The sequence below is a fragment of the Taudactylus pleione genome, unplaced genomic scaffold (assembly GCF_031769625.1).
Source record: "Taudactylus pleione unplaced genomic scaffold, aTauple2 ptg000367l, whole genome shotgun sequence".
Lineage (NCBI taxonomy): Eukaryota > Metazoa > Chordata > Amphibia > Anura > Myobatrachidae > Taudactylus > Taudactylus pleione.
In genome coordinates, this window is record NW_028284768.1 from 3,902,639 (window position 1) to 3,929,254 (window position 26,616).

At 41.0% G+C, this 26,616-nt stretch overlaps 1 protein-coding gene across 1 annotated transcript; it reads left to right on the top strand.

Moving 5' to 3' along the window:
• The first annotated feature begins 1,033 nt into the window (after positions 1–1,033).
• On the top strand, positions 1,034–16,706 carry TRIB2 (tribbles pseudokinase 2). The gene is made up of 3 exons (XM_088444597.1): positions 1,034–2,403; positions 3,726–4,018; positions 14,301–16,706. Exons 1-3 carry the CDS (start codon positions 2,134–2,136, stop codon positions 14,767–14,769), a joined length of 1,032 nt encoding a protein of 343 aa, XP_088300723.1. The 5' UTR covers positions 1,034–2,133; the 3' UTR covers positions 14,770–16,706.
• The last annotated feature ends 9,910 nt before the right edge of the window (positions 16,707–26,616 follow it).

The following is a 26,616-nucleotide window of genomic DNA, read 5'->3' on the forward strand; positions in this document are numbered from 1 at the left end:
TTGTATCAGGATCACGCACTGATTGTTTGCCCCTGTTTTACAGCCAAAACAGTTCTTGAAGAGGTGAAATACCCGAACAAGACTGAGCAACAAAGCAAAAAGAGTGTCTGTCCTGTAAACAGCGGATGCAGAAATTATGAATGTCACAAACTGTCTTTTCATAATGTATTAGTGGGTGGTACAGTAATTCTGTCAGTAGGTGGCAAAACAGAAATTCCTATATTACTGTTTGTACACTACCCTATTGTTTCATTTAGAAACATTGTACATTTGCTATGCATGCATTTTCACTACCCACATGTGTATGTGTTTACATACGCATCATACATGTATGAAGTTGAAATGTGTTTTTTTTTTTTTTCGTTTTAACCTATAGATCCATCACAATATATGGATACTGCTAGCTTTCACTGTACATGAGTGTATAAAACCCCTCTACAGTCCCCTGCTGGAGACACTACAGATATTCAGACAAATATAATAGGTTTTTTTTGTATTAATAATTGTAACTTACATGTAAATTTCAGTAAAACGCTTCTGATAGATATATATATATATATATATATATATATATATATATATATATATATATATATAGTACATGTATATAAAATTGAAGTCCATGCAGATAGCTCACATTTGCAAGAGGATGCTTTGCTGGAGCACAAAGCTTGCAATCTGTTAGATAAATCTACCCAATCTTAAGAATGAACGAACCACTGCACTTTTTTGTTTTGCTTTGCCTAGAAAGCATTAGAAAAACACCTGAGACATCTCACCCCCCGCGGAGGGATACACATGCTCTATTTCCTTAGCTCTCTAACTGGAGCAGCCACAGGATTAGCAGCACATACCCAGGATGAGTGAAGGAGGGCGGAGCATGAGCTCTGTGAACCTCCACCGTATTGGATAGACTCCGCTCTTGATGGACAGCTAGCCGCGCCTATCAGAGACGCGCATGGCCTCCATTCTCCCCGTGGCTCAGCCCAGCTCCTGCACCGAGAGCAGCGCCGCTGACATTGAGTAGTGAGGCTGCAGCGTCAGAGGACAGGCACAGCACACTCCACTCAGGCACAAGGGAGAGCTTCCCGGCCACGTAAGTAGAAGAACCGTGGAAGATGATGTCTTGCTGAAAGGGATCGGCTGCAGCCATCCCTTCTTCTCCTCTCCCTGCTACCTCTGCAGAAGCTGGTTTATGTATATATAGAGCATTTTATATATTTTTTCTTTGGGGTAATAATTATTTTTTTGCAAGGCAATCATCTCAGATCCCGGACACAAAGCACCAAGCTGCAATTGTCCTCTGCTGGAGTTTACATGCACCCACCCCATGGTGTTAGTGGAAGGACCATCGATCTCCTCTGTCCTTGATTGAACTTTCCCAGGGCTGCAAAACCTTGCACATCGGGCTATTGTTCATCCTCCATCTGATTTCTTCCACCCTCAGTCGGTGCATGGCTTGTGCTCCTGCTTAACCCACTGCTGCTAATCCTACTATGCTCCTCTACAGGACTCTATAGCACATAGACCATTCATTTCCCTTTTATCCGAATTGTCCTCGGAAAGAGCTCCGCACGCCATCTACAGTTAACACCAAGTCAACTTTGTTATTGTTCCCAATAAAAGTCGCGTTATTATGTGGCAGAAGAAAAAATCGCAGTTGAAAAAAAAATAAAGATTTTATTTTTCTGGAAAGCCGTATTTTTTTTTTTTTTTCTTCAAAGGAATTATATTAATATAAAATATTCACCTCCTGTATAGTATTGTTTTGTTTGTTAGAGCGCTAGTGTTTGCACAAGAACCGGATGGAACGTTGAAGTCTTCTTTAGAACGTTATTGATACATTGTAACAACTTTTAAACGCAACGTTCTAAACGCACCTGGTGAGCGCTCTGACCGCTGCCTTACCCCCAAAGCGCTATTCTCCCCTCTAACAGGCTGCCCCCCAACTTCTATTCTTCCACTTGATAGAGATCTATATTTGCTCTTGCACAACCCCCTTCCCCCGACATTGACGCTGCCTTGATACATTGCTGATCGGTGATTTTTGGAAAGATCCCCTCCATCATCACTAACAAAAGCACAAAATCCTCCATACACCCCAGTCTGGGTTTTGGCTGCTCCCTCATACTCATGAACATACAAAGGTCGAACCCTATTACAATCACAAGGTATGGGAGATCGCGGAATAAAACACAGGATTTTGAAGAGGTATCGTCCATACGGTGTACAGAACCCAGCCAGAGCTTCAGCCCCAACCTCGGCTCCCCAAGTCCCCCAGAGACTCCCAACCCGTCGCATTGCGTTTCCTGCATTGGGAAATACTTGCTGTTAGAGCCTGTGGAGGGAGACCACGTTTTCCGAGCAGTACATCTACATAGTGGAGAGGAGCTGCTCTGCAAGGTAATTCTCCAACCGTTCTTTATTCTATATGTATTTATTGCTTTTGTAATGATGTAGCAGTTTTTTGTCTTTTTAATTCATTAGTTTATTGTCCTATTATGTTTGCATTAAAATAAATGTAGACATTACATTAGGGTGGAGGAGGGGCAGGAGATCAGTCAATGAGGAGTAGAAAGGTTCAGACACACTAGTATAATACATTTGGGAATACCCCCCTTTCTCCACCAAATAAGAGTCTGCAGGTGTGCACCTAACTCCTTTTTAGTTAACAAAAGTAATAGCTTTGATCTCATTTATTTGTATTCGAGCTGTGTTCACAAAGCCCCTTTATAGCAGTACCTGGTGGCATCCAACCAGTTCCCTCTAGATAAAATGACCCCATTGTACACAGACCATCATCAATAGCTTCCCTTTTACTGTTCAAGTACTTGGCTCCATTAACGCTGTGTCTGCAATATTTGGAACATACATGGGAACTAAGTTTATTTCCCCTGCCAATGTCATTTTAGTGCTCGGTCTTCATAAAAAAAAAAAAAAACAACAAAAATCATATAATGTTCTTCTTCTTTTTTTTTTTTTTTTAGTATACCGCAAAAAGACATGTTGTGCAAATGCAACATCTAATCTCCTTTTTCTTTCATTCATAAACAATGGGGCATGAATGATGTAATTGCAAACTGTAGACAGCCACATAATTCCCTATGGAGGCTAATATGGCAATCCATTCTGAAGCAATTCAATGGAATACTTTATGTAATGCAGTGCATGTATTTATAGGGGGAGACTAATGTTAATCACCAGTTGTGAATGAGTCATGTTTTACAGTGTTTATGAATGCCTGTCATTCACTTTTGTATTTCTGTTCCCTTTTCATAAATGTGAAAAAAAGTTTGTTGAAATAGAGTCCTGTATTGCATAAGCTTCCCTCGGTGGCCGTGTTTCTATTGTTATACACAACGCAACTTTATGTTGACATAACTAAATCAAATTGCATGTTCTAAATGTGTAAGTTACCCTTGTTCCTAGGCTCTAATTGAATGCAAAATTTAAAAAATTCACATTTTAAGAGAAGATAATTTTTAGAGCTTTAGTTGTGTAAAACATGTAATATAATCCCATAGCCCTGCAATGGTTGGGGCCATATAGTTTAAGGATGCGTTGTTCATATATCTGCCACATTACTTACTTAATTGTTAGAACTTCTAATACATGTAGGGATTCCATCTGCGTTCCATTTCTCTTAATCTTGTATATTTTTTTTTTTTTTCCTTTTTTCTTTTGATGGTTTCTTAACTCTTTTTGGATTCTTGTTTTTGTTTTAGGTTTTTGATATACGCTGCTATCAGGAGTCCTTAGCGCCCTGTTTCTGTCTACCTATACACAGCAACATTAACCAAATAGCTGAAATCATTCTTGGAGAGGCTAAAGCCTACGTGTTCTTTGAAAAAAGCCATGGGGACATGCATTCTTTTGTTCGTACCTGCAAAAAGCTCAAAGAGGAAGAGGCGTCCAGACTGTTCTATCAAATCGTGTCTGCTGTAGCACACTGTCACAATGGCGGGGTGGTACTGAGAGACCTTAAACTTAGGAAATTTGTTTTCAATGATGAAGAAAGGTAAGATTGCAAAGTGCAACATCTTATTATATTTAACAATGAAAAAATTAAACTCTTTTTTTTTTTAAAAAAATTTATTTTTTTTAGCCTCGGTTTTCATATAGTCACGTAACTGGCGTACGCAGTATTTAAAACAAAAAATCTTTTACATGTAGAATGCTGTCCAGTAATATTGCTTTGTTTTCACTGGTTATATTAAGTCTATGATGTGCATTTTAAAACAATTCTTTGCTCAGCATCCACAAGTACACAACAAATTAGCATTATCTAGAGTGGTATTAGGGCTATTGTTCTCTAATAACTTGGTAGCCTGTAACCTGATATATAGAGCCAGGATCTGCATAACCTCTTAAACTGTGCAGGAGTGTGAAATACCATATTTGTAAACTATTTCATTTGTAGATTATAGTGAGGAGGGAAATCATTTTTCGCTTTGTGTATTGTACAAGGCGGTCATAGCTAAAGATCCCTAGACAATGAACTAATTATGCCTGCACTAAGAATGATGCTTTCTCGCGCATGTCTAACCAAATTGGATTGAGGTGGAGGCTTTTTAAGTTAAAATCTACAATATATCCTAATATTATATAGCCAAATAATCCTATGTTCTAGGTAGGCAAACCAATGACTGTACAAATGTAGGGGAACAAAGTGTTCCAGGTGTCCTGAGTAACCTTTGTGACGGCACCCTAGTTTGGGACTCATGATATGATTTTGGGTTTGTTTTTGATTGAACGATGCTATACTTTCTATTGGGGAACATTGTTACAATAATCTTTTTAGTACTGTTTGGATTTGACACTTATGTGGTCAAATATAATGGTGCAATATGTCTCTTGATCTATTTTATCTGTGCAAGTGATGGATTTCTCTAATGTGCCTGTTTGAGTGTGCTGTTATCAGTCCTGAAGCCAAGTAAATTTGTTCAGTCTAGGAACACGTAATGCAGAACATTTGAGAGTAGGAGCACATTTCAAGAGTATAGTATGGTCCTATAACGACACTAAAAGGCATCCACAAATAAGTGTTCTAAGGTCTTTTGATTGGATGACAAGTATGCGCACAGACCCATCAACGTCTGATATATTTCATATAGTAATTATGCACAGTAAAAAGACTGCAATATCATTGTTTTTTAAATAGTGGATGATCAAAATGTTCAGTGCTACAGCCATAATTGTAAGAACTTCTAGAGCACAGGTTCTCAAGCTCTGTCCTCAGGACCCCAAACAGTGCATGTTTTCCAGGTCTCCTCACAGAATCACAAGTGAGATATTAGCTCCACCTGTGGAACTTTTAAAATGTGTCAGTAAGTAATGAATATACCTGTGCACCAGCTGGGTGACCTGCAAAACGTGACCTGTGTGGGGTCCTGAGGACCGAGTTTGAGAACCACTGTTCTAGAGGGATTACAACGTTAGGGTAGTGCTACGCTAGTTATGCTGCCTTGTCATTGGTTGTATGAGAGTGCGATCCACTGTGTTGGCCAACCCGCCTGTCGTTCTGTAAGTGCTAGTCATCGTCCATCCCCTTATAGGACCAGTTCAACCTATCTACTCGCGGTTCCACCAGTCATATTATCCTACACCTCTGCCTGTGTATAGACTGAGTGTGACGGACAACAGCAAGTGTAGCTAGTCACACAAGTGGCAGGTGGTTGTTTATACAGCAGCACACATGTCTCACAATCCAAAGGTTTAAGGTAAAGACTGTTCTGGTCTCCTGGCAAATCTGGGGAATGCTGTGGCCCCTCTCTCCACCCTTAAAAGCTCATATGGTTTCTTCTTTTCCAAGCATTTGAAGTGTTTAATATTTATTGTACTTTTTTTTTTTTTTTGAGGCTGTCCTTCTAAGGTCTTGTTGAATCGCATTGCATACCAGTTTGAGACAGTTATAATGTGTAGTAACAGTGACTAGGCAAAATTCACTTTTTGTTATGACTGTATAATCCATTTCAGTGTCTATAGCACACACAGAGGATGTGCAGAGCAGTGTGATGAGGGTTATGGTGGTGGTAAAATTCAGTGCAAGCTTTACAACTACAACAAGGTAACTGGTTACGGAGACTATACCTGTTCGACTGGGTTCAAATGCCGAATTCTTAATTTTTGCAACTTTTATATGGCCACAAAACCATTATTTAAATTTTCTCACAATTAGGTCATCTTGAGACCATTTTTTTTTTTTTTTTTTTTTTTTTAAGCGTGTGTGTATATATAATATAATATCTCTCAGATGTGTCCTTGCACATCTTTGCTGCAGTCGCGATAAATAGCCCCTCTTTGTACGCCAGGTCTGCTAGAGACTGCTAGTACTGGGCATCTTTTTTGAGGTGTTGCCGAAAATGCATCGAAGTTGTAGTGACAAGTGATATGCAAGTGTAGCATATGAAATTAATCAGCACTGTCTGCTGCTGAATTCTAGTTGCATTGACGCCCGACGCTAGCAGAGCAGCATGGGACCAGGCAGCTTGTAAAGAGTTGCTTGTTATAGCGTTTAAAAACAACTTCAGATATTTAATGTGCAACAATGTATGCTATTGCCATCTGTTATCAGACAATCTTTACGCGCAAGGGCTCATCCAAATGAGCATAGCATTCATGTTTCTTAACAAAAAGGGAACACTGCACAAGTATGCAACTAGGATAGATTGGTGGTCGTCCTAACAAAATTATAGTCTGCCTCTAATAGCCGGGTCAGATGGAGATTGGGATCGGTGGTATTGATGCTGCGATTTGTGGCCAGTGTGTCCTAGAACAACCCAAAGTGCCCGATTATTGCTCTAGGTAGTTCTTATCCGTAACTATGACTGATCTCAACTAGAAAGAGAACTAGCTTCAAAACCGATAACACATTAATTTAAGACCTCTAGGAATACTTTCATATATATTTATTGACAGTTCATTTTGTGAATGTGCCAAATTCTAGATTATTTTGAGGGCTTGAGCAGTGTCTTAATGCTACTTTAAGCAGGATTTGGACTAGCCAGATTGGTACAATTTTGTATTCAGATACCACAATGAGATCTTCTTCTATTACTTCATATAGGCCTCCGTAGTAGAATATTCTTTTACAATATATACGGTAAGCTGGTGTTGATTTACTATAATGTTATACTTTTGGAGTATCTGCTCTTATTTCAAGACTGTCCTCCCTTAAGATCCTCTTTCTTTTAGGTTTGGCACCAGCCACACATGGTTGCTGTTGCTGGATGATCCGGAGGGTTTGGCACTTAAGCCCAACCATTCAGATAACATTTGGCTTAACTGAGGCCTGCTAGTGTGGTCTAACTATTCGGACACCTAGAGGCCAAAGTGGATGTGTGTCAAGCCTTTTGAAATTGGAAGAGCAGAGAATTTGCCCATAGCTAACATTTATTGAGTACATTCTATAAACTGATAAGATTGGTTGCTATTGGCAACTTTTCCACTCTTTGGAAAATTTGATATATCTCCCCTCGAGATGTCATCTTCTGATCAAATTTACCAGTTTGTCCGTTCGCGGTCCAGTTGGTTTGGCCATATTTTTCCCTTAGATATTACAGCATGTATAACATTGTAAAGCAGGACTAAAACACCAATTCCACATAACCGCCATATAAATAAGTTTAGATGATGGTGATCAGCAGAATTTTGCTGCAGTAAGTGTAATGTTATTATGTCTAACCAATAACGTTCCTGCTGCACTTTCTCCGTGTGAAGCCCAGGGCGAGAGGTTTCTGGATTACTCTGCTGTTAACAATGCTTTTCTTGTGTCATTATATGTCTGTCAGCTGATCTTGCTTATGGTATTGCTAACCTCTCGACCTTGCTCAAATTGAATAGAGCACATACAGAGCTAGAGGAAATTGTTAATCGGCTTTAGAGAAGAATATAATGTAATCTGGGTTACATAAAATAGGGGATAATTTATTTTTTTATTTTTTCTGTGTATGTTTCCTGATCTGAGAAAGTTCTATGGGTTTTTCATTTTTTTTTTTTTTTTTTCAACCATTGGTTCTATGTTAAATAAGGAACATTAAACTTAACTGCCCTGAACAGCATGTGGGTGGCCTGCAAGCTTGTTCCCATGTATGTGTGTGAACCTTGTTTGGTACAGAAGACCAGACAATTCCTTTGCTGCAGGCATCCCAGCTTAGTTTGCCTACTTCCTTCAGGTCAATACATGGGCTGGTCTATCACATCATGTGTTTTATTTATTTATAATTCAAGTAAAATTTTGCATTCCAAGGCTTGTGCAGGGTCAGCCTGAATTGCTAGTCTGATCTTTTTAAACAGAGGTTCTACATGAGATTTTAAACTACAAGAAGTCTCCATTCATAGAAACTTAAATTTTTTGTTTTTTCATTTTGTGCATATATCGAGGGGGAAAAAATAAATAAAATAGTGCTGTCTGTGAGTTTCTTTTACACAGAGATGGTTGGTGAACCAACTTTATACTGGTGAATATGCAGCTATGGTACTGTAGCGGCCAGTTTCAGAAGTTAAGTGACAGTTTCTTTTTAAAATAAAAATAGATTGCGGGATATTCAGAGATAGCATGGCTCCTTTAAAATAATGTCATCTTATATCTATACTTTATTTCAACGCAGTGTTTCTGAAGTCCTTTCATAGTAGCTGCCACACAGAATGGCCACAGCTATGCCATAGGGCATGTTCTTATTTATTTGGATGGTAGCGTGCAACTTTGTACACTCCCCTCTTTAAGACTTTGCACAAGGTGGTTGAGCTGCATTTTGCTGAGTGCACATTTATTTATATGGAACTGCAATGCTTGTGTATGAATAAACAACCAAAGTGTGTAGGGGGGGGGGGGCATTGGCAGTGAATAAAGGATGTGATTGAACCTGTCACATCAGCACATTCCTATAGGAACAATGTGTAAATTTGACCATTGCTCAGCATTCTGGTTGTGTCCTGTGCTCTGCATAGCCAGCATTCTGATGTGCTCGCCCCCCACTGCCGCCTTATCCTATCCACTTTCACACGGGTTATGTATATTTTTTATTTATTTATTTCTATGTAATCTGAAAAGGTTTACATGTTGCTGGAAGCATTAAATAGTATTTGTATCTACTTTTTGTTTTTATATTCTGTTTTGTGGATACTGGACATAAGTACAACAAACACCTCCTGCAGCCGTAGTTACATTATGTATTTTGTGCATGGTTGTTGGAGTGTTTTGGTTTCTTGAGATGGTACTTTTAGGTTAGAATGGTGGTTCTTCAATATTGAAAACCCTCCGTAACAACAGATGCGCTGATAACTCCTTCTTGCACCCATGCTATGTGAGTCCTACTCCATGACCCTGACCTATGGATAACTCCACATATACACATGTGCTCTTTCCATTTTATACCCCCATACAATACCTTTAGGATCCTTCAGAATAAAGCTGCCCTTCCACTATTAGATGCGGCGATGACGGCATGATTACAACGTCATAATCGTGCCATCGTCCCCCTAGGGGTGAAGTGCATACCCTAAACGTTCAGACGTTCAGTGTATGCAGATCAATCATCCCCGAACATGGCAACCTGACGGCGGTCGTCAGGTTGACCACCATGTTCGGGCGTTGATGTTAAACGACCGGCGGGTGCATCGCTGGTCGTTAACATTTCACTGCCCGATTTGCAAGCGATTGCATGAGAACGATGCCGTTACCATGCAATCGCCAGTCAACATCGCCTAGTGGATGGGCAGCATTACAGAATCTGTTTACATCCCAGGTAAGACTTCCCTGCTTCATGTAATGTATCTTATGATCTAACAAATGGGCTCCCAATGTGTTGTTATAATCATAGGCTGTTGCCGTGGGTGTTCTGCCCTTATGTAGATTTATATTTGTGGTTACATTAATGAAACCTAGAATTTACCATTTCACACACATACACCTGCTGTAGATAATCGGGTACTCCCTGGCAAGTCTGGGTGATCTCAGCCAGTTACACCCCTTTCACACACAAAGCAAAACACCGGGTTTTTGCATGTGACTGTGCATTGGCCCCGGTTTTAGCGATGTGTGATTGCAAAGAACCCAGGACAAAGTCCCAGGTCCATGACCCTGCTCTTTTATAAGGGTCGGGCTGAGACTCAGGAATTTGCGGTTTGATGGACCCTGCAATTTCCCGGATCTTGGATCTGAAAGGGGGTATTAGCCATACACCATTATTTCTATTGAAATACAAAACAAAAATATAAGTTGTCTTTTCTGAAATAGCTGCGGATTCAGGAGATTTAGAGCTGAAGATGTTTCGGATGAAGTGGTAATAGGTGTAGTTAATTATTTATTAACCGTTGCTTATATAGCACCAACATATTCCCTTGCGTTTTACAATCGGGAACAAAGCAGTAAGAAAACAAGACTGGGTAATTATAGTCGGACAAAGAGGCTAGGAGAGCTCTGCTCACAAGCTTAAAATCTATATATTTACAGCCAATGTCCTTCAGAAATGCCACTGAACGGAACCGGAACTGTGTTCGACTGTACAGCAGATATGATTGCGTTTCGTAGCTGTTTTAAAACCCCACTTTAGATTTTTAGGTTTCATGGTCCTGCTTTTAAAGCACATACTGTGTGTATGTGTGTGTGTATATATATATATATATATATATATCTGTTTTGTATGAGGACTGTTTTACCGATTCATCTTCCTGTGCCCTTACACTGTTCTCTACAACTCCCTCACCTTGATTTCTCAATATTGTAAGGAGTCTGTTTCAACGGGTTGGGTACGGAGCGCCGGCGCCCGAAATTCCGGCTGACAAAATATGGCCCCTCGTCCGGCCCCCGGCATCCCGACAGGGTTAGAATACAGACACCTATAGGTAGGTATCCTAGCCCTCGTCTTTCTCTCCCTACCCCTAACCCTCCATCCCTGGTGCCTAAACCTGACCTCCACCCCTTAGTGCCTAACTATAATACTAACCCTGCTACTTACTTTCCGAATGCTTGCGCCGGGATTCTGACAGGTGATCTCTTGTCTCGGGGGATCTTGACCGTATGCCGTTTCAAACCATTATAAGAAATAATGAGTTTAGTGTACGACTGGATGCCACTTATTTTTATATATCTTTCCTGGTTTATGGAAAGGGAGAAAAACCGTTTTTGAGCTGCCACAAGACATTTTGTGTTTTATATGGGCCATGAAGTTGTTCTACTAAAGTCCTGAAATAACTCTGCATTTCAGCACAAAGCCAGACATCCGAATTGACTTTTGGTCCGGATTGGATCTTTGGCCGTCCCAATTGAGCCAAAGTCTGCCAGCTGTTGCCGGCCATACACGGTGCGATTTGCATACGATGCGATCTCGTATGCAATCGCCCTTGAACGCACCCCGGCAGCTGAAGTGAACAATATATTGTGCACGATCGAATGATTTGCATAATCGTTAGATCGAGTGCGATATGACACGGATGCACGCAAGGACCAGGGAGATCCGTGCTACGTGCATCTGTCACTGAAATACACAGCAGCACAGACTGATCTCCCTGACCCGACCGTGGTCTGTGTCAATGACACAGATGCATGTAGCACGGATCTCCCTGGTCCGTGCTACATGCATCTGTATCGTGTACGATGTGACACACGGCATACAATGTGTGTCACATCGTACACGATAGGTTGTAATCTTACCATTTTTCCGTAAGATCTACGATCCAGCTATATGACGGCGAGGACACGCATCGTAAACGTACAAAAACACACTGTGCACAAATGATCGTTACGATCAATCGAAATCATCCACATCGTGCACAAAATCGCACAGTATATGGGCCGCTTAGTGTGTGGGCTCTTAGGCTGCCGCTTCTGCGCCTTATGATTTTGGAAATCGGCTAAGTTGGAGAACCATATGTCTGTATTTGTCATTGCCTGATGCTTAGGCTGAGTAATCTGTTCCTGGGCAGTTTTATTATGATTTGAGAGATGCTGGAAATTGTTTTAACTTGCAGTACATAAACATTAATAGTACTGATCCAATAATCCATACTGGAAGGTGTGTAGCTAAATAAATTACCTATTCCTTACATTAAACTTCATTTTAATTCTACATTATTTGTTTTTGTTTTTTTGGTTCCCCCATATTGCATTTTATAGAAATTGGATAATTAAGCTATAAAATGGGTGGGCTCCTCATAATCACTGTTGCACTTTACAATTCGATTCTAAAGTAATCTGATCCATCTTGTTGAATCCTCACACTGAAATCTATTGACTTGCATTGCCTCTTATACATGCACATGAGCTAGACCTGTAAGTGATTTCGCCTACACTAATAGTTGCAAGGACGGTTTGTACTTACAATGTACTGAACCTGAATAGTCCCTTTTATACAGGTTCTGGGAAACCAAGCCTGGATAAAAAACAGAAAGACATGTCTCCTATGAAGCTGAACTCCAATATATATGTGTGTGTATGTTCAGCAGATGCCAAGTAGGTCAGGCGTATTGATGGATTTGTCTTACATAAGGTCTATTGTGTGGTGTGTTGCATTACTTAGGGGCAGAATCGCATGGAAGCTGTGGTCGGCTGCTTGTGTTGTGTGTTTTTCAGCCCATTACAGTAGCTGATTTCTGCTTGCGCTTGCCAACGGGCAGAATGTGACTTAGCCACAGGTTACGTGTTATCTACCCATGAGGACTGCAGTTTTAGACCCTCACTTTAGTACTTTTTTTTAAAATTATTTTTCATTTTATTATTAATAAAATTATCATGCGCCACAAGTGGTCTGCAGCTCTGTACAGAGAACAGAACGATACTGTAGAAAAGTAACAAATAGCACTACAACTCTCAAAACAGCCAGTGATGCATACTTGCCGACTTCTAAGTATTCCTCCCAGGAAGGAGAAGGAGGTGAGAGGTGGTGGGGGCGGAGCCGGACGGCTCGCTTCATTAAGTCCCACCCCCTCGTGGTAATTTGCACGAACACCCCATATTTCTCATAGAATCTCGCTATTTGGCCCCACCCCCTACTCACGGACTCTCCAATCCCCAGGATATTCTTCCAACTTTGGGAAATCGGTTAAGTCCGCTATATCGTGTACTTGGCCTTGTCTGACTGTTCTGTAATTCATATATAGGACTCTTTTCATAATCTGTACAGCTGCATAATCCTATACTGTAAAAAAATGTAGTTGACCTCCTACAAAAGTACTTATGAAAGGTATGGGAAATCTTCTATCAAACTGTAACCCCTAGAGCTCTGTTCACCAGCAAAGAAAAGAGGAATCTCATGAAATACACAAACAAAAAATGTTTATCTTTTTTTAATGATGCAAACTGTATTTGGCATTTGATTTTCAAGAGTTGCAACATGGAAAAGCATTAACAGCACTTTAGAGATGAAGCTGAATACAAAATGTTTTCTATTACCAGTGGGGGAAAACCACAGAATTACAGCAGTAATTCTTGAAGACAGAACCTACGTCTGCGTTTCCCGGGAAACAGGCAGGGAAATCCGTGGAAAAATAATTCCGCTAAGATCTCTCTCCTCTCATGCATTTTCTGTGAATATGGTGTGTTTGGGGCTATGCGGAGAGGGGATTTATTTTAACATGTTCATGTTAACAAAAGCCTTTTTAACTAATAGAGTACCTGCGCAAGAGAAATAACAAAACAATGAGGCCCCAAGTGTGGTCTGCGGTAACAGGGAATCATAAACAGAGGTGTTGATCTGTGAAATAGTTTTCTAGCCATTTCATTGATCAAGTTGTTTTTGTTGCTGTAAGAGTGCTGAATGCAGTGATTGAATTCGCTTATCAAAGTGCCTTTGTCTTGCATGGGGTTCCCTGTCTGTTTCCATGGATACAGCGATGCATTTCCTGTCTCGAAGTGCCATGGCTGACTGACATAAGCTTCTGCGGTTTCATTCACCACTAATGGGAAGGCATTCACAGGCTCAATTGCTTCCTCTTTTTGACATGCTCATGACTTCAGGACAGAAACAAAATCTAATCAAACAGTCATAGTATTGATCTAGATGTGCAGGGTTTATTTTTTTCCTTTTTTATTACCTAGGGTGTTTTTTTTTTTTTTTTTTTAGTTGATGGTTTTATTTTATGCTTGCTCTAGGAGTGTTTCGGAATGTAGAACTGCTTATTTGTTTAATAATGCCCTAGTCCATCTTTTCTTTATATAATAGACTGAATACATTCCTCTTAAGTAAGGAAAGCTCTTCATAAGTTTTGGATTAATCATTAATTATTATTTTTTTTTTTATTGTTTTATGAATCTGTTTTAATTTGTGTTTAACACTTTTTTTGTATTTTTTGTTTTGTTCCAGAACTAGAGTGAAACTGGAAAGTCTGGAGGATGCTTACGTTCTAACGGGAAATGATGACTCTCTGTCGGACAAACATGGCTGCCCAGCCTATGTAAGTCCAGAAATCCTAAATACAAGTGGCAGTTACTCCGGCAAAGCTGCGGATGTATGGAGTCTGGGTGTTATGCTCTATACCATGTTGGTTGGACGATATCCATTTCACGACATCGAGCCAAGTTCCCTGTTCAGCAAAATACGTCGTGGCCAGTTTAACATTCCAGAGACCCTATCACCCAAGGCAAAATGCCTCATACGTAGCATACTTCGTCGGGAGCCATCGGAACGGCTAACCTCTCAAGAAATTCTGGACCATCCTTGGTTTTCCACAGATTTCAATGCATTGAATTCAGGATTTGGTGCTAAGGAAGTATCAGATCAAATGGTGCCTGATGTCAATATGGATGAGGAAACGGACCCATTTTTTAACTGAGCACAAAACTTTCTTTCGGTACTTGAGCTGACCATGGCCACATGAAGGAGACCTTCTGGACTGTAGTATTCAAAAATCTGTATTGTCCTGGAATTGTAGTTTGCAAAAGGCTACTTAGGGCTTCTTGGATTTGAGAAGACAAGTCTGCAAGGAACTACTCTACACATGTAGCATTGAGGCTGCTATACAGTTATTCTTTTTATTTTGTTTTTTTGTTTTCTTAAATAATTAGCATGGATCAATTGTAGCTTCACCCAGTTTGGAGCCAAGGAGGCTGCACAAGCCAATTCCAGTGCAGCTTTGTCACTCCTGTTAATAGCAAATTTGTCAAATGTTTTGCCACGCACATCCTGGCATCGCACTGTTACAGAATATTCTTGTGCCATTGTTCAGGGAAGGTACAATTGGCTATTACTTTTTTTATACTTGTGCCAAAAATGGTACAGTGAGCTATAGAAAGGTAAAACGAAGTTTGATGCACTGACTTAAAAAGTGGGTGCTAAACGCAGAATAAGTGTTTGTATAATTTTTTTTTTCTATCAATTTTAAGCTCTTATTTTGTCTAATTGCAAACTACTTAATATTCCTGTCAGGAAATGAAATTTTAATGCTTTTGTTCCCTTTAGGGGAAGTAATTCGTTTAACAAGCTGTTCTGTTTTCTGTTAAATGGTTTGCTACAGGAAGCTGTTATAATTCAAACTTCCAGATGCATTATTGCTATGCTAATGGCAGGACAATGTTACCATTGGAAAAATAAACAGGGTTTGATATACTGGCTTCCAGATTTGCCATCATGCACTTACAGCCAGGAGCGTATATGAAATAAGCTGCAGAGCCATTTTGTAAAGGATGGTATTCAAATAACTGGTCTTCTCCATATTATGATTTTTTTTTTCTTTTTTTTTTTTTTCCTCATTGAAATAATTCCTCAGCAAGGGAGAGTTTATTTTAAGGTAACATTTCAAGGAAAATAGTTTTTATAAGCTTATGACTACCCAGTAAGGACCCCCTTCCCGTAACCCCTGCATGGACATGCATTAAAGTGTACCTTTTGTATTGTCGAGAATTATTTATTTTCATGAAAATGTCACGCTAGTGATGTATTAAGCCAGTACTTCAATTAAATTACGGGTTGACTTACAATGACTTATTACATGCTGTACACCTTACTACTTTTTCTGTGTGTATTTTGCCACTTTTCTTTTTTTTTTTTTTTTTTTTTTCCTCCATAGCTTGTAATAAATGAAACCTGGCATTTCTTCCCACCCTCGCCACCTCTCTATTGCTATATAATAAAAATATAAGCATAAATATTTGTGTTTTCCTGTACCTCAGTTGTTCTGATTTTAAACTGCTTGTATCTGTTCTGTGAAATGGTTGTATTTTTTTTTTTTTTTTTTTTTTTTTGGGGTAGGTACATGTAGACTCTGTAAGTATGTAAATGTTACTTGAATTTGTGCTTACTTGTAGTATGTGGCATGTGCGTACAGCTACTTGGCATATGAATTCTGGGACACGGTTTGCCTGCCCTGTGGGAAGACCACCTTTAATTTCTTTTTCATTATTCCACCATTTTATTACGGACAATTTACACTTTTTTTTTTTTTTTCTTTTTATCATTTTAGATTTGACTAAAATATGACAAAACTGCAGCTAATCTTGGTTTTGTTTATTGGTATCTATAATAAAAGCAGTGGTAAATAACACTGAAGAAGGTGCTGTGAGAAGGACTTTCCAACTCTAGATTTGTTTAAATTTTTTTTACCCCAAAGGCCCATTTCATTTCTCCCATCTTTTAGTTACTTGTAAGTTGAGTGACTGACTGTGATAAAAAATGCATGGTGAGGTGTTACGCCTCTGGTGCTTTGAATGTTATGTATTTGGTTTAATGTTTTTGTCCTAATCTCTTCAATAAATTGTGCATATTTAACTAAAACTAATTTTCAAGTTTTTATTTGTTCAGTTTATTCATAATTAATGGAGGTTTGATTTCATGCATGCCATTGTATCCTGTGCATAAGGGCTGCACTTAAACAGAAGCAGTGATGTACCTTAATAACTCATCATTGATACTTTAAGAGCTGTAGGGGTCCAGGATTATATCTTGAACCCCAAAATGGAGGGGCTGATTCTTGAATGTGCCTTAAACCAAGGCTATGCTCTCTTTTCCATCTTGTACTACCATTGTACGGCTAGGCCTACCCCTGACCTTTTTAACTACTAACTAACATCCGCAGCAGGGTGTGGAGCACACAGAGGACCCTGCTTGTGGCCTACTTGAAAACTGGGCCCTCTGGGTCCATATTTAATTGTACCCCCATGTCAAAGAGCACACAGGAGGGTGTTTCAGAAGAGGGACCCTCCTAATTCCTAGTTTACAAAGTTGTAATGTAAAGCTGGATTTCTCGTCTAATGTGAATGGTGTACCTGGGCCAGTACAATAAAAGGTCTGAGTTTTGATGGTTGTCACTAATCGTGGCTCTAAGTTTGTGTGAATGTGCAGAAAATTAATCCAATCAGTGTTGCTTCTCCTAGAAATGCCAAATCCTCATCAGATATTGGATAAGAACACACCCTGCATTCACAGTGCCTATGAATGTTGGCATTTCTTCTGGGATTTTCGTTACATTGACTGGCACGTGACAAAGGAGATGTATACCATGTAATACACCTTTTGGGGGAGAAGTATCAAGCCTTCTGAAGAGTGGAGAAGTTTCCTATAGCAACCCATCATCTTCTATCTAACAGTTTATAGAATGTACTTGATAAATGCTTGCTACAAGATGATGGGATGCTATGGGCAACTTCTCTACTTGTCCACTTCACTCTTTTAGAAGGTTTGAGGCATCACCCCCTCTTTTTTTTTTTCTTTTTTTTTTTTCCATCTTGGCGTCTTCTCACCATAACCGAGGTTCAGTAAGTCCTATTAATGCTAAAATGTTTGTGTGCACCTCTCATTGTCTTGAATGTAGTTAACTAAGCCCTACCCACCAGTGTCTTATTGACATGCCCCAGTCATTAAATAGTAACTATGGTTCTTCTCTATTATAGAGAATCTCACTACTTATGTCAACACGCATGTCATTTTAAACCACTCAATGAAGAAAGGGCAGGAGGCTGATAATGCTTCAAGTTATTGTGAGCTATGTGTATTAACATCCTGCTGGAATATTATTTATTTTTTTTTCTCTGGATGTCTGCTTAATCTGGAATTTGTGGAAATGTTGCTCGCAAAGATTTCCGATTGGAAATCTATTAGTAAGAGGGGGGCGGGAGGATTATATTGCTCCCATTTACAAGAACTGAAACCACGTTGTGTTTTTTTTTTTTGCTATTCAAATTAGTTCTTTATCTGTTGTATAAGAGGTATATATTAATGGCTAATGAATATTTAAAATTTTATGGATTTTTTTTTTTTCTTTTCTTAGTGTTTTTTTTAAAGATGTTACAAACCTTAAAAACAATACTCCAGGTAATTTTATATTAAACTACATATATAATGGTTTATCGTCATCTGATAAAATCATGTTAGTCGTGTTACCCAGGGGACGCTGTGGACAGGCATTTGTAAGTCAAAATAGCCTACTTTGCTCCAGTCAAACTAGTAACAATGTGTTACTAATATACAACTCATGCGCACACACACCTCTTTATTGTATTGATAATTTGTCATTTATTACAATCAGAGGCAGATTTTTATCTAGGCTGCATCCCTCCCACTGAAAATCCGCCACCCCAGTGAGTGTTCCCTGGCACTGGCTTCCTATTAGAAGCACTATCTGGGAATCACAGGCAGTCCCAGGGGAGGTGATTTCCAGTCTGGACCGTGATTGGAGAGGGAGAGAGAGAGTGCTTCCAATGTGAACTCGCTCTACTGCTTGATGTCAGCTCTACCTGGGTTGCAACTGATACAGTCCCTACAAGCTGCTGCTTCTGCACAAATTCATTGCTCATGCACAATACACCTGCCAGGCACTCGAGAGCAGGAGCCAGCCAGGCCGCTGACCAGACTGCTGCATGCAGGGCTGGCGCTAGGCTGTACTGCGCCCAGCGCCGTCCTGTGTTGCCGCCCCTTCCCTCCTCCGCTCCCTCCCCGAGCTTAAATATGTACTATAGCGCTGGGAGGGAGGTGGGCATTTCCTGCGTTCTCCGGAAACAGTAGCGCTCCGGGCGACGGACCGGCTTGCCCGTGCCTGGAGCCGCTACTGGCTGCATGGCAGCCCCCAAATGGAAAGAACTAGGAGCTGTCTCTGGTTACAATACTTTAAGGGACTACTAAAAGATATCTCGTGCTCCCATATAGGTGTTTATGTAATATCCTATGAGAGTCCAGCAAGTCTGCCTGTATTTTTAAAGCAACAGTCCTTTCGTAGGCCAAACCAGTTTGGTTTTGCCTTTTTGAAATTAATTCTGCTTTAAAAAAAGCAAAGGCTCTCCAGAAATGTGCCCATGCCGGCGTCTCTCAAGCTATTACGTAATCCCCATATATACCGCTGGGATATATGTTTAACAGGAAACAAATGTGACCGATCTGCAAATGGTGCCCTTTTGCCCACCATCGTTTGTTTGTAAAATGATTTGGATTTACAACTGCCCTTATTGTATCGTAATAATTCCATATTATATAAAAATATATATGTACAAAAAATACCTTTTTAAAATACAGTAACTTTTAACACATTTATTCAGGTTCTGATGTGATAAGCATGTCATGTAAAAGCGTTCCACTTGGGGGAGGATTTCCTAAAGTGCGGGTTTATAGAAGTTTAGATGTTGCCCATAGCAACCAATCAGATTCTCGCTATTCTCTTCTTCTAGAATAGGGGGTGGGCAGTAAGTGGCCCCCAGCTGTTGTAGAACTACACATCCCAGCATGCCCTGCCACAGTTTAGCTTTTTTGGCCATGCTAAAACTGTTGCAAGGCATGCTGGGATTTGTCGTTCAACCACAGCTGGAGGGCCGCTTATTATCCACCCCTGTTCTAGCAGGTGCTAGATAAATGTTAAGTAGAGTCTGGTTGCTATGGGCAACAACACTTCTAAAACCCTGCACTTTGGTACATAATATACCCCTTTAGAATCTTGGTTAAGTAAAAGTCATTTTGTAATCTGGAGCAATACTCCCCATAAGGTTTTAAGTAAACTACAAATACACAGAAACATTCCCTCCAAACAAAATCACACTGCTTCCTCTACCAAATGATTCCTAATGGTCTCCATTGGTACAGAACTGCATGGGTTTTGCTTTTTTTTTACTTGTGTTATATGAATTCAGCATTGATTATTGGAGGATCTATTTATGTAAAGGACTCTTCACTATAGCTATTCTAGAGGAAGCCTCAGGCTGGCCTATGCATGTTGGCGATGTGTTGGATAAAAACGTTAGCAGTACTTTTCAAGCTGTGACTCTTTGTTCCATTATCGGTCAATGTCATCCAACCTGGCAGTGATTGGGATAGAACACTGATCCCACGGGGTGTGTGCTGTGAACTTGGCACCGAATGAGCTGTCATCCTTGATAGCAACAACACTTGGAACCCCCATTGACCTTTGTCTAATATAGTGATTAATGGGTTCAACATATTTACTGCTTAAAAATTTCAAGAGAAACATATATATATACAGTATATGTTAATATCTTTCTTTTATGCATCATGCATATGTCTGTTTGCTATTCCTCGGAAATGAAATCTAATTTCTATTTGAATTCAAGAGAAAAAAATTAGAATGTACAGTACAGCGACTCTATCAATCTTCAAATTGTATCAACCAGTGTAAAACTCATCAAATGAGAAAAATAAAACGTTCAGTTTAATTGAGTCTCAGCCTAAACAAAGCATATAAATGGCATTTCAGGCTTGTGATAAAGCCCTGCTAGAACCTATTTGGTTCATTTGTTTTCTTACAGTTCTCTGTATTTCACTGTTGTTTTTTAAAAAAATTATCAATATTTCAACTTTCTTTGTTTTAGTTAAAGCACTGGCTACAGGGGGTACTTTCTGGTTACTGTTATATTGTAGTTAATGAGTTAGTTACTGTCAATTTGCAGACAGTTGATGGTACTGTATTACAAAACATAAATAGGAACTGAAATTTAAATTTCAGTGGAGACCGTAAAATAAATAAAATGATTCAGATAATATTACAGTATTGCATGACATTCTGAGAGTCCTTGTCCCATTCAATTAAGGCATCAGTAAATCTTAAAGTATTTGACAGAGGTAATAAATTGACTTTTTTTCTTGTAATTAAGATACTTTCTATTTCATATTTGAGAAGAAAATTATTTACCTGTCCACAGCTGATCCCTATTGCTGACCTAACCACATGCCACTGGAATGACAGAGATTGCGAGATCCTGCCAAGGACATCTGTATATGATTGTATGCCCCTTGTTACGGATAACAGCCCAGTATCTTCTACCTGGTTTCAATGGTTCTCATGAGATATGGAGGTCTATGTACTAAACGAAACCTTGGAAAGTGGATGGAGATTAAGGGATCTATGTACTAAGCCTCCGAGAGAGAGAGATAAAGTGGGGTATTCATGAAAGCTTGGAGAGAGATACATCGAACAGAGAGCGTACCAACCAATCGGCTCCTAACTGTCATGTTACAGGCTGTTTGAAAAATGACAGGAGCTGATTGGTTCTTATCTTTCACAATTTTATCTATCTCCAAGCTTTAATGAATACCTCCCAAAGTACCAACCAATCGGCTCCTAGCTGTCATTTTGTCAAGCACAGCCTGTAAAGTGACATGAGCTGATTGGTTGGTGCTTTATCTATCTCCACTTTATCTCTCTCCAAAGCTGAGTACATCTCTCCCTTAAACTCTTGACAAGAAGAGTATCATGTGCATATGTGGCACTATCACAGGAACTCTCTCCCCTTTGGGCCCTAAAATCTGTTTCAATTTAAACTCATGCCAAGAATAGATCAATAGGGACTGCTGATAATTGATAACATTTCCTTTACAAAATCCCCTTGGATTTTGTAAAGGAAATGTTATCAATTATCAACAATTTAAAATAATACCTACATGTTATGCAGCACTTTACAGAGAATATCATTCACATCAGTCCCTCCCCCAGTAGAGCCCTTACCCTATGGGTGCACACACGGGTTTATTTTGTCTAAAGACAAATCAACTTATTGTATCAGTTTGTCTGGCATGAAAGTTAACTGATTCACCCAGAGGTATTACACATAAGCATAAGAAACACATGGCAACTCCACACAGAGAAAGCCATGGTCATGCCCAAACCTAGGGGTGGCCAACCAGTCAGAAGCTAAGAGCCAAAAAATATCTGTGGTCAAGTTAAAGAGCCTATTGCATGCGCGTGTGCAAAAAAAATGGGCGTGGCTTAACTGTCACAAGGCCATGCCCCAGTTTTTGTGGGCACACCTATGGCATTCGCAGGAGCATGACCTTGTGTCACACCCCTCTTTTCAGTCACGTTGGCGGTGAGCCCAAGCACATTGAAAATACACAATTTACATAAACTTGCCAATATAATTTTTTCACTGTAGAAGTGAAAGAAAACACCAGAGCAATATAGAATGTAGAATGTAAACTCTTATGAGCAGGGCCCTCTACCCTCTTGTGCTTCTCCCTACTTTAGTGTCATCTACTTCTTACTCACCACTAGGGCACCTAACACTTGGCTGCTTATGCTCTGTTGCTTATCTGGGTGTTATGGTCGCTAATGTAGCAATATATATTATCTATGTCCTGGTCCTGTATTGTATTGTTCTGTAAGTCGCTTGTCTACAACTTGTTTATGTACTTTGTAAGGCTCTGCAGAACATTTTGTGGCGCCATATAAATAAATGATAATATAGAAAACATTGAAATAGCCACGTTCACATAAAATACACAGAAATAAGCCAGATCCACATAAAATACACTTTAAAATCCAGAACCACATAAAATACATTGAAAGAGCAAGATTCACATAATACACACCTCAGCTCCTCCATGCGTCACTCCAACCCCCTCCCAGCCCACATTCATGTGTCATTGCAGCCCCCCATGCCACTGCAGCTGCCGCTCATGTGTCACTCAAGCCCCCCCCCCAGAGTTATATCAACAGCCCCACTCTGCCCCCATAAGCATGAATGCAGGCATCATCCCCCCAGCTCTCAGGCAGTCGTGCCCATTATGCAGTGGCCCCCTGTAATTGTGCCCATTAATAACTGCCTGCAGTAGTTGTGGCCCTTCTGCAATCCCCCCTGTAGCTGTGCCCATTATGCAATGCCCCCAGTAGTTGTGCCCATTATGCAATGCCCCCTGTAGCTGTGCCCATTATGCAATGCCCCCTGTAGCTGTGCCTTTCTGCAATGCCCCCTGTAGTTGTGGCCACTTCTGCAATGCACCCTGTAGGTGTGCTAATTAAGCAATGCTCCCAGTAGTTGTGGCCCTTATACAATGCCCTGTGTAGCTGTGCCCATTATGCAATGTCCCCTGTAGTTGTGCCCATTAAGCAAGGCCCTAGTAGTTGTTACCCCATTAAGCAAGGCCCTGTAGTTGTGCCCATTAAGCACTGCCCCCAGTAGTTGCAGCCCTTATGCAATGCCCCCTGTAGCGTGCCCATTATACTATGCCTCATACCTGTGCCCTTCTGCAATGCCCCCTGTAGCTGTGCCCTTATGCAATGCTCAATGTAGCTGTGCCCTTTCTGCAATGCCCCCTGTAGTTGTGCCCATTAAGCAGTGCCCCCTATAGTTGTGCCCATTAGGCCGTGCCCCCAGTAGTTGTGGCCCTTCTGCAATGCCCCCTGTAGTTGTACCTATTAAGCAATGCCCCTTCTGCAATGCCCCTGTAGTTGTGTCCATTAAACAATGCCTCCTGTAGTTGTGCCCCTTCTGTTGTGCCCCTTCTGCTGTGCCCCCAGTAGTTGTGCCCATTAAGCAATGCCCATGTAGTTGTGCCCATTAAGCAATGCCCATGTAGTTGTGCCTATTATGCAATGCCCCCTGTAGCTGTGCCTATTATTCAATGCCCCCTGTAGTTGTGCCCATTAAGCAATGCCCCCAGTAGTTGTGGCCCCTACTGCAATGCACCCTGTAGTTGTGCCCATTAAGCAATGGCCCCAGTAGTTGTGGCCCTTATGCAGTGCCCCCTGTAGTTGTGCCCATTATGCAATGCCCCCAATAGCTGTGCCCTTATGCAATGCTCCATGTAGCTATGCCCCCTGTAGTTGTGCCCATTAAGCAATGCCCCCAGTAGTTGTGCCCCTTCTACAACGCTCCTTGTAGCTCTACGTCATCAGGGCTTCCGAGTCCCATCATCTTTTTGCTGCCTTTTCCACTGCCTGCTGGATCTAACTGGATCTAGCAGGCACGCGGGCTCCTCACATCGCGGGTGATGTCTTGACGTCACCTGCGCACTGCATCACTGGGAACGCTGGCCTCTGAAGCGATCAGAGGCTTCTTTAGACTCTGATCACTTCAGAGACCAGCGTTCTCAGTACCAGTGGGGGTCTGCGAGCTGGGAGCCGAAAGGGAAACACAAAAGAGCAGCATGCAGCTCGAGAGCCGCGGGTTGGCCACCCCAACTCAAACCCGTGACCCTAACACTGTTAGGCATCAATGCTAACCACTGTGCCACCATTGATTTAAAATACAGTGGCTATACATTACTACATTACAGTTCAAATGGGCTTTGGATTAAATAAATTACATCAGAAATAATGCATGAACTAAATTCTGTGAAAATTCTATGAAACTGTATCCTATTATAGATGGTTACATCTAGATAGATAGTTCCACCACAAAGATTTTTAATGCATACAGCACTTCTTATGTAATCTATTTAATTCAATGCCCATTTGAACTGTAATGTACAATATAGGCAAGAAGATGAGAAAGCAAAAAAGCTGATTAGGGGACACATGCAAAGGATTGTAAAGGGTCTTGAGTTACACATCTCACATCATTTTAGGATCGTACTCAATTATTATCCCACAGGATTGATTTTTTTTTTTTAGATTTTCACAAAGCTAAGAATATCTAGAGCTGTAAAAAAAGAAATAAGAGAACCTCAGGCTATCTACACCTAACATACACCTAACCCAGGAGGCTGAATGTAGGCTACGAATCATAATAATTTTAATATGAAACTAATAAATATTCATTCTTAGTAAACCACCTTGGGACGATCATAAACTATTGCAAGACTTAACCTACTTAAAGACATAACCTACTGTAAGACATAACGTTTGGAATATGTGTGTACTATTGGCGGTGATATGGCAATGTGTATGTATAAATAAGCGAATGCTCTGAGTCAGGGAACAGCCCAGTACTTACCCAGTAGGGAGATTTATTCAGCAGTGATGTGATTGGTACAGCTGTGCTCACAGTTATGCATATACAGACTCTCAGCATAGAGCAGAGCATACAGGTCACCAGTCAGTGACAGTATGTGGGTGATGCGGTAATAGCGGGGTCTCTCTGGAGCTAAGTGGGACATATCCGTGTCCCATTGTGGCACTCTAACACAGTGACAAGTTCGCTCTGCGCATGCGTAGTACAGACGGCAGCCATCTTGCTTAGGAATTGAACCCTCCCTGAACGATACAACATGTAGTAGCGCTCTCCGGCTTCAACAATAACAACCTTCTGTAAATTGTACTTGTAAATTGTTTTATTTACAAGGAATCCAATGTTAAGGTGGGTACATACCTGACAGATATATCTGCAGATGATGGTTGTTCATACACACTGTACAGCCATCATCTGAGGTCCCGCTGGCCGTGAGTTGTGTCGCGACCCCTCCAGGAGCCTCTGCAGCTGACCGCCCGCACACCGTACACACAGCACAATGAGAAGACAGCCGATGAGATATGTCACTCTGTGTACGACGTCGTTCACAGACATATGACAGCCAGTGTGTACCCAGCATAAGAAATTCTGGAGCTCATTCAGACCTGCTCAGTAAGATGCAAACGCTCGCTGCTACCGATGGTATGCAGTGTGTATGCATCGCAGGTGTGCGCATACCTTAGCGAAATTTCACAATGCATTCGCTCGCTGCACATAGACAGCCCAGCAGAGTGAATGAAAGGGGAAGCCGTTTGTCGGTGGTAACAGGGACTGGTCATTAAAAACGGGGGAGTGGAGGTGCAAACGCAGGCGTGCCTGAGCATCTCAATGGCGTTTTAGAGGTGTGCATAATTATAAGACAGCATCATAGTATACGTCACCTGGCTGGTTTTTATACTGAAGTGCTCAAAGTGCTTGCGGCGGGGCATGGTCAATCTCAAGCGCTGCAATCGCATCCGATGTACCGATGGTTGCATACTCTTCCTGGACATGACGTTCACAAGCAGGGCTGCTATCAGAAATTGTGGGGCCTGGTACTGACAAGACAGGCAGGGGGGCGGAGCTACACTGGGGGGGGACATCAATTGGTGCCTGTAAAAATTCTCAAACTTTGCGCTGTGGTTGTTGTTAGATTGACATGCTAGATCACATATATATATATATATATATATATATATATTACACTGAAAATGCTGGATCCACAGAAAAAAACAGCGCAGGGAAGGCTGGCTGGATGGAGGGGCAAAGAAGGCTGGCTGGACTAGGGGGGGGAGGCACAGGGCAGGGAAGGCTGGCTGACTAAGGGGGGGACAGGGAAGGCTGGCTGGACTAGGTGGTAGGCGCAGGGCAGTGAAGGCTGGCTGACTAGGGGGGGTACAGGGAAAGCTGCCTGGCCTTGGGGGTAAGCACAGGGCAGGAAAGGCTGTAATAGGGGGGTGGGCAGGGCAGGGCAGGGAAGGCTGGCTGAAGCAGCGGATTGGACAGGGAAGGCTGGCTGACTAGGGGGGGTACAGGGAAGG

Coding starts and splice junctions, on each gene's coding strand:
- TRIB2 (XM_088444597.1), top strand. CDS start 2,134: ATGAACATACAAAGGTCGAACCCTATTACAATCACAAGGTATGGGAGA. Junction 2,404..3,725: donor GAGAGGAGCTGCTCTGCAAG/GTAATTCTCCAA, acceptor TTTTTGTTTTAG/GTTTTTGATATACGCTGCTA. Junction 4,019..14,300: donor GTTTTCAATGATGAAGAAAG/GTAAGATTGCAA, acceptor GTTTTGTTCCAG/AACTAGAGTGAAACTGGAAA.